General features: G+C 44.7%; 1 protein-coding gene across 3 annotated transcripts in view; it reads right to left on the reverse strand.

Annotated features, from left to right (window-relative positions):
* The window catches only part of TBC1D9 (TBC1 domain family member 9), a 104,578-nt gene that overhangs the window by 35,639 nt on the left and 56,195 nt on the right, over nucleotides 1-12,744 (reverse strand). For 2 of the 3 annotated variants that reach the window (XR_004475814.2, XM_033402381.2), the window contains exons 3-7: nucleotides 9,730-9,848; nucleotides 4,737-4,965; nucleotides 4,036-4,297; nucleotides 2,062-2,269; nucleotides 1,203-1,256 (exon numbers count right to left, since the gene is read on the reverse strand). Coding sequence is in view for 2 of the 3 variants with exons in the window: in XM_033402381.2 (XP_033258272.1) it covers nucleotides 1,203-1,256; nucleotides 2,062-2,269; nucleotides 4,036-4,297; nucleotides 4,737-4,965; nucleotides 9,730-9,848 (872 nt within the window). In the remaining variant the exon portion in view is untranslated. The remainder of the gene's footprint in view (nucleotides 1-1,202; nucleotides 1,257-2,061; nucleotides 2,270-4,035; nucleotides 4,298-4,736; nucleotides 4,966-9,729; nucleotides 9,849-12,744) is intronic. The other variant, XM_004263589.4, reaches the window with a different exon arrangement.

Genomic DNA, 12,744 nt, shown 5'->3' on the forward strand with positions numbered 1-12,744 from the left:
ATGATACGGGGAAAAGTTTAGTGTACACCCACTGTTAAGGGAATTAAGAAAAAAATAAAAATTCTTTATGTTTTATATCTAAATAATATAAATGACATATACACAGCAATGTACAGAAAGCCTGAAAAGCTGTACAGCGGAATGTCAACATCGTCGTCTTCGAAGGGTGGGATTAGGACTGAATTTTGTTTTCTTTTTATTTGTAGTTTTACTAATTTTCTGTGATAATGATACAATATTTTTGAAACAAGAAAAAACAAACAAAATTTGCTTACATAAATGATTTTGTTAAAAAAAAAAGAAAAGAAGGCAGAAGGAAGCTTGAATCCTTTACTATAGAGAATCTTAATAAAGGGTCAATCTTGATTAAATAGCAAAGCTTCTAACCGTCTTAATTTCTAGAAAAGGACCAGAGTAAGTTGAAAGTTACCAGGTCAGAAACTGTGGGTCTGCCAGCCCTTGACATCCTAACTTTGAGTTGCTTCTCAACCCCAAACAGCAAGGCTTCCATACAAGTACCAAAGTAATCTATCACTGTGAGGACACGACAGAACACACCTCCACCCCAGATACAATAAGAATGTTTCTTAGTCTTCACTGTCTATGGGCATCAGCCTGGCACTCTATTAAAATACAGACTCCCAAACTTGCAGCGATCCAGAAGATCTGGGGTGGGCTCAGGAATCTGCCACTGTGGCCGGCGGTCCCAGTGGTTCTAATGCAAGGAATCGACAAACCGGACAGATCTGAACACTGGGCTTTCTGATTCACAACCTAGACTGTCTCCTCTGAAGACCAAGCTGCTCAGGCTGTGAGTCAGGTGTAGTAACTACATTTTCTAGCTTCTGTATTTGATGTTTTCACATCTTGGGGCCTTTTTGACCCAGAGTTAGCCAACTCCTGGAGATAGTAAAGGTCTCACCTGTGAGCAGGGCTTTTATAGGCAAACCAACCAATCCAAGCCCATACCCCACTGACCTCCTATATCTGCTCTCACACTCAGGGCCACATTCACCTGCCCTCATCACCCCAGGGCCAGGTACCAGACAACTAGGGGTAGGCCCTCTGCCCTGGAGCCTGCCAAAATTATTCAGCTCACCAATCCTAAGCCTGCTTACCCTGCCTCGCCTGTTTCTTCCCATGGAAACCACAATAAAGGCTCTTGCCCATGTTTTCCCCAGCTTCTTTGCCTGCTGACTCACCCTGGTGCTTCCCTGCGTGGTCCCCACGGCATGGCGTGCTCCCCCTAGTGGAATCTGTGAGTATAGCAAGCAATCTTTTCAATGACAGTCATCTCCTGCTCTGTTGGCCTCACCTTACCTGAACAAGAATGAAATCTACATTTTAAAATACCAGGCTGTCTCTGGAAGAAAATATCTCGCAGGTCCCATGGTCACTTAGAGCAATGACAACAAATAAAAGAGTGGCATGGGACTTCCCTGGTGGTGCAGTGATTAAGAATCCGCCTGCCAATGCAGGGGACACGGGTTCAATCTCTGGTCTGGGAAGGTCCCACATGCCGCCCGTGCGCCACAACTACTGAGCCTGTGCTCAAGAGCCCACGAGCCGCAACTACTGAAGCCCGTGTGCCTAGAGCCCAGGCTCTGCAACAAGAGAAGCCACTGCGATGAGAAGCCCGCGCACCGCAACGAAGACCCAACGCAGCCAAAAATAAATAAAATTTTAAAATATATGAAAAAAGAAAAAAGAGTGGCATGGCTTCCCTGGTGGCGCAGTGGTTGAGAGTCCGCCTGCCGATGCAGGGGACACGGGTTCGTGCCCCGGTGCAGGAAGATCTCACATGCCGCGGAGCGGCTGGGCCCGTGAGCCATGGTCGCTGAGCCTGCGCATCCGGAGCCTGTGCTCCGCAACGGGAGAGGCCACAACAGTGAGAGGCCAGCGTACCGCAAAAAAAAAAAAGAGTGGCAGATTCCACCAAAGAATTATGAACACTCACCTATGGTTAAAAGCCAACTCACGGCTGGTAAAAGATACACAGAAAAGTATTACCAGTAAAACTCTTAAAATACCCTAAAAGTTCCATTTTCACCTGCCACTTACCTCTCGGAGTGGGATAATGAGGCTGCACAGGTTTTCCTCCTTGCTGGTAAAGCAGATGTAGTTTGTGGACACAAACATCTGCCCCAAAATGTGCATTTTGTTGAATGGAGTCCAGAGGGTGCAGTCTGTGTGGCCATCTAATTTTTCATCTTTGGGCAGCCGGAAAAGTGCACGGTATCTCTCACTCTTTGCCCTGGCATCCAGATCGCTGGAAAGCAACAAAAATAACACCCCCCACAAAATAAAATTTCAGTACCTCTAAATGATGCGGCAATGGAGGTTCCCCAGCCCATCTTTCCCCTCCTCCATCTAGTGAGACTTATTCCTACCTTCTTGGCTTCCTACTGGCGTTAACTCCAAACTATGACCCAAAAGTATAATGAAATTATTTTAATGTATTTAGGTCCCTTGTGCAGCCATTTTGCAATCAGTATCTCTGAATGTCAAAGGATCTTAGGAAAACAAGGCCTGGCCAGGAAATAATTCTCTTTCTAAAAGAATACAGTAATTTCTTAAGAGATGACTACATTTATCCATGACTCATCCACAGCCACTCTTGGGGCCTTATCTTTTAAGAACGACCTAATGCAAATACACGCAAGCCACACGAATCTGCTGACTGACACTGTCCACATTGAGTAGACAATAAGACTGCCCAAACCATAGGAACGACCCACCTCCAGGACAACCAGAGTATCTAACCTCGTCTGGGTCCTCAGGTAACTATGATCTTTTCCCTAATGAGTTCCTTTATCCTGTTCATCATGGCAGCCGTTTAAACCTCTTTGCTCAAGCTTTTATGCCACTTCAGCCCCCTGACGATCCAGTTTCTGGCTTCACAGGGCAAAGACAGGTCCTCCAATTCCCTCTCTCCTGTCTCCAAAACCAACTCCATCCTCATCTCATCCTACTTCCTTTCCCTGTTTCAAAGGGAGATGTATCAGCACACATAAGCATCCTTTTCCATGTCCTATGAGATGTCACTTTTTAAATTATTCATTTTCTTCTAGCTTTATCTCCATGCTCCCTTCTGTCCCTGCACTTACCCCTCACCAACAAACTCTTCCCATCTGCCTACTTCATACCATACTCTGGTCAAATCTTTTTCATTCTAAAATGAGCAAGCCCCCTCCTTTACCATTGAATTTCTTGAAAAAGCAGTCCGTACTGTCCTAATGCCCTTGTCTTGCCTTTCACGTGCTATTCAACCCACTGTAGTAACCCATCTTCTTCTTACTCTATCAAAACATGTCTCAAATCACCAAAAGCGTTTTAATTGCAGTGACTTCTTGTCAGGTACCAGCTGGATGGCAATGATTGCCAATTCCAGTTTGATGTCCTACAGGCAACTTAACTCAACACGATCAAAACTGAGCCCTCATATCCCTTGGACAAGCTCTTCCTTCCCTCATCCCCACCTCAGTTAGGGGTAATTCCATGCATACCATCATACTTTAGAGCATCAGCTTTTCCCTCACCTTCTCTCTAGCCCAGATCCAGACTTCCAGGCCTCTCTGCAGCCTCGCTTCATCTCATGCCCAGCCACCTTTCACACGTGCGATGGACTAACTTCCCTCTGTGCTTTTCCCTTTTGCTTCTCCCATCATGTTATTCCCTCTGCCTGAAATATCCATCCTACTGACTCTGAATGAGTAATGTCTACTATGTCTTGAGAGCCCAGCTCCAAGCAGCTCTGCTGAGAGGTCTTTCCTACACACTCTGCCCATCTCCCCATGTGTGTGCTCATGGCGCTCTGCTCATAGGAACAGAAGAGGTCCCATCCCATTGTACTGGAGCTGGTCGTGTCTGCCTCGCTTAATGGACTGGGAGTGCCTTACGTAGTCTTTTTCAGTTTTGTATCTATACCTGGAAAACTGTTCTGAACCCTTGAAGTTGTTCAGAAAAGGTTAACTTTCATAAAGGAACAGATGTGTTTCTTAAGTCTGTAAAAGACGCTAAGTCTCTGACACCTACCGTTTTAGAGCAGACACTTTTTTAGGAGATTTCTTTTTCAGTTTAGGCAGGGATCGATCTTGTTCAAACCCCTCATTGTCTAAGAGTTGCCTCATGGCGATGTTGGCGAGCTGCTCCATTAACTTGAAGGTCTCATTGATGTTGAGGAATACGGAGAAGAAATGTTCGCTGGACCTCGTGCTCACTTTAATCACGTCAGGCAGAAGCAGCGTGGCGTTCTTCTCGAGCTGAGTGATGTCCACCCACCGGATAACCAGCTTGGCTAAGCACAGGGAACAAGGTTGGGTCAACACACAGCTGCTCAAAATCCTTTCGAGATACTGGAAACTAACAACCCTGCCCCCCAATTTCACTGACCTCCTTTGAGTTTATGTGCCCATGCTTATCATTGTTCTGTTTGTTAGTTTTAACAGACAAACCTGGACCACAAAAATTCTGAGTTACAATTATTACGGATTTAAGTCCATGTCTACTAAATGAATTATACCTTTGGTGAATCTCTACTACTTCATAACTAATTTCGTTACAACCGTTGAGCCAAAAATGATTGGATGCAATTGTTAAGTCATCACAAAAGAGCGCTGGCTCAGTTACAACTACAGATTTATTATTGTTGATGTTTGGATGTGGTTTATGCATTCAGGGCAGGCAAACCTCAGGAGACTTTCAAAAGCTTCCCTCTGAAATTCTAGAGAACTCACCTTCCCTTCCCATCAGAAAAGAATAAAAGCAAAGGTGGTTAATACTGAGGTACATCCAACCCTGTCGGGGAACCTTCCCCTTCCAGTAGCTGCAAGAGTAATAGTTGACGAGTTTCTCTTCCTCAGGCATTCCAAACAGCCGATGGAACTTCACAATGGCTTCCTTGAACTTCTCTGTGTCATCATCTTCCTTCACATCATTGATTTTGTTATACTCTGCAATGATGCCCTAAGAAGCGATAAAGCACAAAACACACAACTGGTATCACTATGACTAGAGCTGCTTTTTCCCGTTATCTTGTACATAACTGGAAAGGAACAAAAAATTTCTAAGGCTAGAGTTCAAAAAAATTGAATTATTTTCAAAGCCAACTCCCCAATTCTAAGCCAATTAACAAGCAGCATTTATGTACTAAAAGATTTCCAAAGAGCAATATAGATTTTCATATCTGTTTATTGGTACTAATCATTTTTTTAAGTTCACTTAGAATGAAGCCCATAGTTTTCTTTTACACATGAGGAGATGAAAAGATTTTGCTAGTTCTACTACTTTTCCTAGCTTATCATGATAGACTTATCCCAAAGGTCAACCAACATCTGCCTTTCTCAAAAACTCAATGAGGGGCTTCCCCGGTGGTCCAGGGGTTAAGAATCCGCCTTCCAGGGCTTCCCTGCTGGCACAGTGGTTAAGATTCCTCCTGCCAACGCAGGGGACATGGGTTTGAGCTCCGGTCTGGGAAGATCCCACATGTCGCGGAGCAACTAAGCCTGTGTGCTACAACTACTGAGCCTGTGCTCTAGAGCCTGAGAGCCACAACTGCTGAAGCCCGCTCACCTAGAGCCTGTGCTCCACAACAAGAGAAGCCACTGCAATGAGAAGCCCGTGCACCGCAACAAAGAGTAGCCCCCGCTCATTGCAAGTAGAAGGCCCGCACGCGGCAACGAAGAGCCAATGCAGCCAAGAATAAATAAAATAAATAAAAATTTAAAAAAAGTTTAAAAGGGTATATGTTGTTTTTCCAAATTAGCATGTATCTTAAGGGGCCATATCTTAGTCTTTATTGTGTCCTGCAGAGTCACAGATTTCTAAGTCTAAAATTGTTTGAGTTAGCAAAATTAACTTGGAAAGCTAAGTACCAAGTTGCTGACTCCTGTTCTTTTGTCATATGGGAGGATTGAATGGCTGGCATCGGTAGTAGCAATGTACTTCCCTGAGAGTATCTAAGGTAAGGTTGTTTCCTCTAATTACTTTTGGTGCTACTCCACTGAGAGAATAGAGATGTTGGCTTTGATGGAGGCCAGGGGAGACCCATTTTGGACCTTGGCTGCTTTGAGGGTGAGCAGGCTTTGGTAGCGTGCTATCCTCCGGAACTGTAGACAGCCAGGAGGCAGCATGAGGGCACTGGACCTCTGGGTGGGGAGGAGAAGAAGCCACTTCAGAGGGAAGAGGGATGGAAACACCTTTCCCAGTTGGCACACACATCTACAGCCTATGTGACATTTCAAAGTTATCAGTGCCTTCAGACGGGGAGCCAAAAATATGTAAGAATGAAAAGAAGAAATAAATAAATGAATAGATGAAAGGGACTGAATGAGAACCACTAATAAGAAGTAGCAGTTGGGGGGCTTCCCTGGTGGCGCAGTGGTCAAGAGTCCGCCTGCCGATGCAGGGGACGCGGGTTCGTGCCCCGGTTCGGGAGGATCCCGCGTGCTGCGGAGCGGCTGGGCCCGTGGGCCATGTCCGCTGAGCCTGTGGGTCCGGAGCCTGCGCTCCGCAACGGAAGAGGCCACAACAGTGAGAGGCCCGCGTACCGCAAAAAAAAAAAGAAAAAAAAAATTTAGTACAGTAGAAGAAATAAAATAAAAATTGATCAGTCTGTAGAATTTTAATGAGAAACACTGTTGGATCACTTCCTAGAATTCCTCCTTAACCTAGATTTAAAGAAAGGCTTCTATGACTGAACATCCAGATGCTATAATAGAAAAAATTGATGATTTTGACCAAATAAAAATGTAAACTTTGCCTGGCGAAAATTATCATGAGCCAAGTCAAATGACAAACATACATCATTGATACAGGGCTAACAGGCTTTGTATAAAAAGAACTTTTATGGGCTTCCCTGGTGGCGCAGTGGTTGAGAGTCCGCCTGCCGATGCAGGGGACACGGGTTCATGCCCCGGTCCGGGAAGATCCCACATGCCGCGGGGCGGCTGGGCCCGTGAGCCATGGCCGCTGAGCCTGCGCGTCTGGAGCCTGTGCTCCGCAACGGAAGAGGGCACAACAGTGAGAGGCCTGCGTACCGCAAAAAAAAAAAAAAAAAAAAAAAAAGAACTTTAAAAAATATGTATTTATTTATTTGGCCGCACCGGGTCTTAGCTGCGGCACGTGGGATCCTCATTGCCGAGTGCGGGATCTTCAGCTGCGGCATGCGGGTTCCTAGTTGTGGTATGCGGGATCCAGTTCCCCGACCTGGGATCAAACCTGGGCCCCCTGCACTGGGAGCGCAGAGTCTTAGCCACTGGACCACCAGGGAAGTCCCAAGAGCTTTTAAAAATTAAAGAAAAATAAGACCAAAGTCTCAGAGAAAAATAGGTAAAAGACATGAACAGTCTACAAACAGGGTTATAAAAACAGCCCTTAAACATAAGAAAAGATGTTTAACTTCATTCATAAATGAGATAAATACAAATTAAAACAATACTAAAACAAGCGTGCCATGGAGCAGCTAGAGCCCATGCACCACAACTACTGAGCCTGCGCTCTACAGCCCGCGAGCCACAACTACTGAGCCCACATGCCACAACTACTGAAGTCCGAGCACCTAGAGCCCGTGCTCCCCAACGAGAGAAGCCACCACAATGAGAAGCCCATGCACCACAATGAACAGTAGCCCCTGCTCGCCACAACTGGAGAAAGCCCATGCGCAGCAACGAAGGCCCAACACAGTCGAAAATAAATAAATTAATTAATTTAAAAAAAAAAAAAGGCAAATGCAGAGGAGCATATATACAGGGAGCCTTATGTATAAGAATTAAAGAGAAATAAGAAAAATACATATATTTCGCCTATTTTTACAAAAAGAAACACAGGAAAGATAAGCCAGAATAGCAATGAGACTGGTTAACTACGAGGGGTTGCGGAGAGAAGGGTAGCAAGGATGCAGGAGGAGGTAACACTTTTTGAGGAATTTTGACTTTTGGAAGCATGTTAATATCTTCTGTATTCAAAAAAAAAATAAAATTAAACTCTCAATGTCAGGAAGAAGAAAGAGCCTAAAATGGAAAGCAAACTGAAACAAATGGCCGATTCCAGGCCTGGGTCAGGGAAGGTACCAGATGAGTCTGGAACACCCTGTTAGACCAGGGTAGGAAGCGCTCAAAAGCGTAGTGGGAGCAAGTCATAAGGACAAAGGAGGCAATTTTTTTTTTTCTTTTTTAGTGTGGTAAAAAAAGATCCAGATATCTTTAGCCTTTCTGTACCATATAAAATTAAGAAGCCAAAAGTATATAAACATAAACTTATGCTTAATAATGAATGTTTCAGGGCTTCCCTGGTGGCACAGCGGTTAAGAATCCGCCTGCCAATGCAGGGGACATGGGTTCGAGTCCTGGTCTGGGAAGATCCCACATGCCACCAAGCAACTAAGCCCGAGAGCCACAACTACTGAGCCTGTGCTCTGGAGCCCGCGAGCCACAACTACTGAGCCCACGAGCCACAACTACTGAAGCCCACACACCTAGAGCCCATGCTCCGCAACAAGAGATGCCACCGCAATGAGAAGCCCATGCACCACAAGAAAGAGTAGCCCCTCCTCGCCGCAACTAGAGAAAGCCCGCGCACAGCAACAAAGACCCAATGCAGCCAAAAATAATAAATAAATAAAAAATTAATTAATTAAAAATATATAATGAATGTTTCAACATTTTATCTTAGTTAGAAAAGGAGGCAATTGATAGGGGCTCTAGCCAAATGTGGAAGAGGGTGAGTACCAAAATAAGCCCAGCAATGAAACAGAAGCTACTGAAAAACACAGGAAGCCACAGGTCCATATCAATAATAAACAGATAAAAAGGTAAATAGAGGGAGGGCTCTTGCTTAGAGTGGAAGGTGCCAACTACTAAATGTGAGGGAACACTGGAGTTGGAAAATCGTCATTTTGTAAACCATCACAACAAAGATCGGTTCAACAAAAAAAAATCACTGATGGATGCTAAAGCAAGGGAGAAATGTTGATAAAGAGCAGGATATTTCTGGAACCTTAAAGTGTCTTCCTACAGAAAATTGCAAGGGTAAAATTAGTAACTCTCCAGGGGAGAAATCGGCTAGCACTTGGCTGGGTTTATATCACCAATGGGCGGTGGACGGGTGTCACGTGCCTCCAGAAAAGACACTCTGGAAACGACACAGGATCACTTACGAAGTGCCCCATCCAGAAATGCATAATCTGAAGCAAATCATGCAGGGACATCTGACAAAACCCCAAATGAAAAATGTCCTATGAAAAAAACAACCATACACTTAGAAACAGTAATGTCATAAAAGACAAAGAAAGGCCATTGAATGATCCAGACTGAAGGAGACAAAAAACTAATCCAGTAGCTTCCTAGACTGGATCTTGCACTGGAATGGAAAAAAATGTTATACGTGACATTATTGGGTCATTTAACAAAATTGGAATATGTGCCAACTATTATAGTATTCATATTAAATTTACTGCAGGCGATAACTGTTGTTAACACTGTGTTGTTATTTAATAGAAGAGCTTATGAATATACACTGAAGCATCTGGAGGAAATTCCTCTAAAATAGAGTAATGGAGCCTACAAATAATAAAGTAAACGGGATAAATTGTTAACAACAGGGGAATATGGGTAAAGGGTCTACAGGTGTGTTTTATACAACTTTTATTTTTGCAACTTTTCTGTGTTTGAAATTCTTTCCAGTGAAAAGGTTTTTTTTTTAAAAAAAGATTCCATGTTAATAAACAACTACCTGTATTTTTCCTCTCACAAATGTGGTGATATCGTTCTCATTTTCAAAGATGGAAAGTGTCTGCAGCAGATTCTGCTCAAGCCATTCCCAGTGTTCGGTGATTTCTTTTCTGGAACCACCTGTACGAATGTAAAATGACAATAATAAATGTCAGCAAGTAGAAGATACTTTAAAAACCAGGCTCACTTCATCCATGTGCAGTGCCACGAAAGGAGAATACTGTTCCCACCAGCTCTGCCTCCAAACGCTTTCTCTCCTTCAGAAGGGACACACAGAACATGCTGAAGGATGTAGAAACCCAAAGAGTAAGTACTGTGTTATGGTCACGTCTGATCAGGTGAGTCCAGAAACTTTTTGGACAGTCTTTCAGAGTAGAAGGCAGCAACGTTTCTCCGGTTCACTTTCTGGATTTAGCCCTATCCCCTTTTCTCCCCCAAGGACCTGCACTTTTCAGGGTAACGCAGATCTTGTAGGATACTAGGTTACAGCTGTTAAGTTGCAACAATATGAGGGCTCTGGTATGTCACTGGAGAGCTGATGTAACCACCTCCTATAATGGGCAAAAAATGATCCTCACTCCTCTCAATTATGAATGAGATGTGAAAATGGACTATCGCTAGGGAATAGCAGCCCGGCTCTCACCAGCACAGTTGCCCTGAATTGTAATGGGATGAGGTCATCCTCATAGCCTCCATCCAAATCAGAAAGCAGAAGCACAAGTCACCTCGCCTGGCAGCTTCCAAACTGAAACAACCTCAGCCTCGTAGCATAGATAACCTGGCACCCTGCTCTCTACTCACAAATGCAGGGCATAACAGGGATGCCAACACGACGTGTTTGTCAAGACTGTAATAAATTGCCTTCCTTTTTAAAATTTTTTTTCTTGCTCTGGGATCATTAATGATCCTGCAGAAGAACAGTGTGTTAGAAATCATCCATATCATATACATAAATTCAGAATTAAAGAATGATTCACCCCTTCAGATGTCTCCTTAGATTTCCAACTTATCTTTTAATTGATTTCTTAAAAATGGCTTCTCTCTGTTCCTCGTCACCAGCAATTCAAAATATCTCAGAATCTCACTCTCATTCCTGACTGGGAAAGGTCAAAGATACAAATGTGTCCACAATGATACTCAGACCTGTGAGGAACAGAACTAAAATCTCTTGGAGAATAAGAGGCAGGTTTGAGGGGTTTCAGATCCGCTGATCGAGGAAAGGCAAAACCAAACCAAACCAAACCAAACCCACGTTCATTTTCTTTTACTTTAAGCCTCAGCACCAAAAATTGCCTACATGGAATGCTTCTGCAGGGGATGAAGAGCAAATTTCCGAGGGGAGAGGCAGCCCTACGGAACACGAAAGAAGAGATTGTCTGGAGCTCTTCACAGGCACTTTCCATGGCTCACTCTTTCGGGGCCATAGTCAACCACTTGGAAAAGCAATCAATGACTCAGTACTACGTTGTCATGGCAAGAGGTAGAACTCAGGATACCTGGGTTCCCCTCCCTCTCTGCCACCAGCCAGTTGGGTGCCTTTAGACCGTTTGCTTCATCTCTCTCTGTCTCAAACTCTTTACGTGTAACATGGAGACAGATAAAAATACCCAACCCCTTACTCATATCAGAGCAATGTTGTAAAAAGAATCACACGGAATCATGTCTATAGATACACTTTGGCAAGTAGAAAACACTGTTCAGATGCAAAGTACAATGGCCATTTGGAATATTTAGGGAATGAGTCAGCCAGAGAGCTTTAAACATTTTAGACTTTATAATTTTAAATAGGGATTGGAAAATTTTCTAAAGCATATCGCACCCTTCCTTGTCTGTAAACAGGTCACTCCCATCACCAGCTGTGACTGGCTGTGATACACAGCCCAATCCAGAGTGAATGCCAGCCACGTGCCCTCCAACCGCTGTCCCATCTGTACCTACTGGCAACAGTCAGATGTTCACACCTCAGGACAGAGGCACTTTCGGCCACCCAAGGGACCGCAGGATTTCTGCAGACCCACTGGGCACAATTCCCAGCCTCTGATTTTGCTTCTCCTCCGCCCCTGCCTATGTGGATCGCAGATGTGCCTTCCAGAGGCCGGTTTGCACACATCCCTTGGCTCCGCCGGGGCAGTCTGGCTGTTGACTGGTATCCCACCATGTGCTGCCCTTTACCAGGTGATCACACCAGGTACTTGACCTTGGAGTTCCTGTTATACTGGTGGTGGAATCTAACCACAAGTCAACCTCACTGTTCCTTGGTTATCCTGGACAGAAAAGCCCATCGGCTACAAGACCCAGGGCAGACCAGGTGTGCCCTCACCTTTGCACACACTGCCTTCGGTTTTTTTTGTGTTTATTCATACAGGTCCATCACCCCCATCACCCCCCAACACACACACACACACACACACACACACAGCCATGGTGGAGATGGTGTATGCGTACATGCACTCATTCAACAAACATTCACTCGTACCTCCGATTTTCATGGTTATTACATGAAGGTCTATAGGGCTGATGCCCGTCTTCAAGTAGCCATTTCAGCACACTTATATCGAAGTTCAGGTTTACTACTCACATTGTCCCCCCCTCCCCAACTGCCTTCTCTGTTGCCCCAAGACCTCGTCCTCTTCACCTGCCCCACTGTCCGTCATTTCCACAATCTCCACCTGCCACCACCTAACACGACTACCAGCTCTTTTCTCTACTTCTCATTGCCTGGGACGTAGATCCCCACATTTCTGTCTGTAAATCCCCTCCCCCCACTGCTGCTGTTGTGTTGCTTCTCTGCTATCCTCCATCTCCTGTTACTTCTCCCACACTTGTCACTGTCACATGAAAAGGCTGGCCTTTTGGAGTCACCACCAGCTGCTCACAGCTCCCATGTATAGGAGAGGCTCTGGGATGTCAAAGCTCAGTATCTTTAGGTTTTCAACTGTTTCAGATTGCTGGGTGCTTTGGGACCACTCCTATGCTACCAAAGAGGTTTCAGAGGTTTCTTCTGGTTATATCCAGA

The sequence above is a fragment of the Orcinus orca genome, chromosome 4 (assembly GCF_937001465.1).
Source record: "Orcinus orca chromosome 4, mOrcOrc1.1, whole genome shotgun sequence".
Taxonomy (NCBI): domain Eukaryota; kingdom Metazoa; phylum Chordata; class Mammalia; order Artiodactyla; family Delphinidae; genus Orcinus; species Orcinus orca.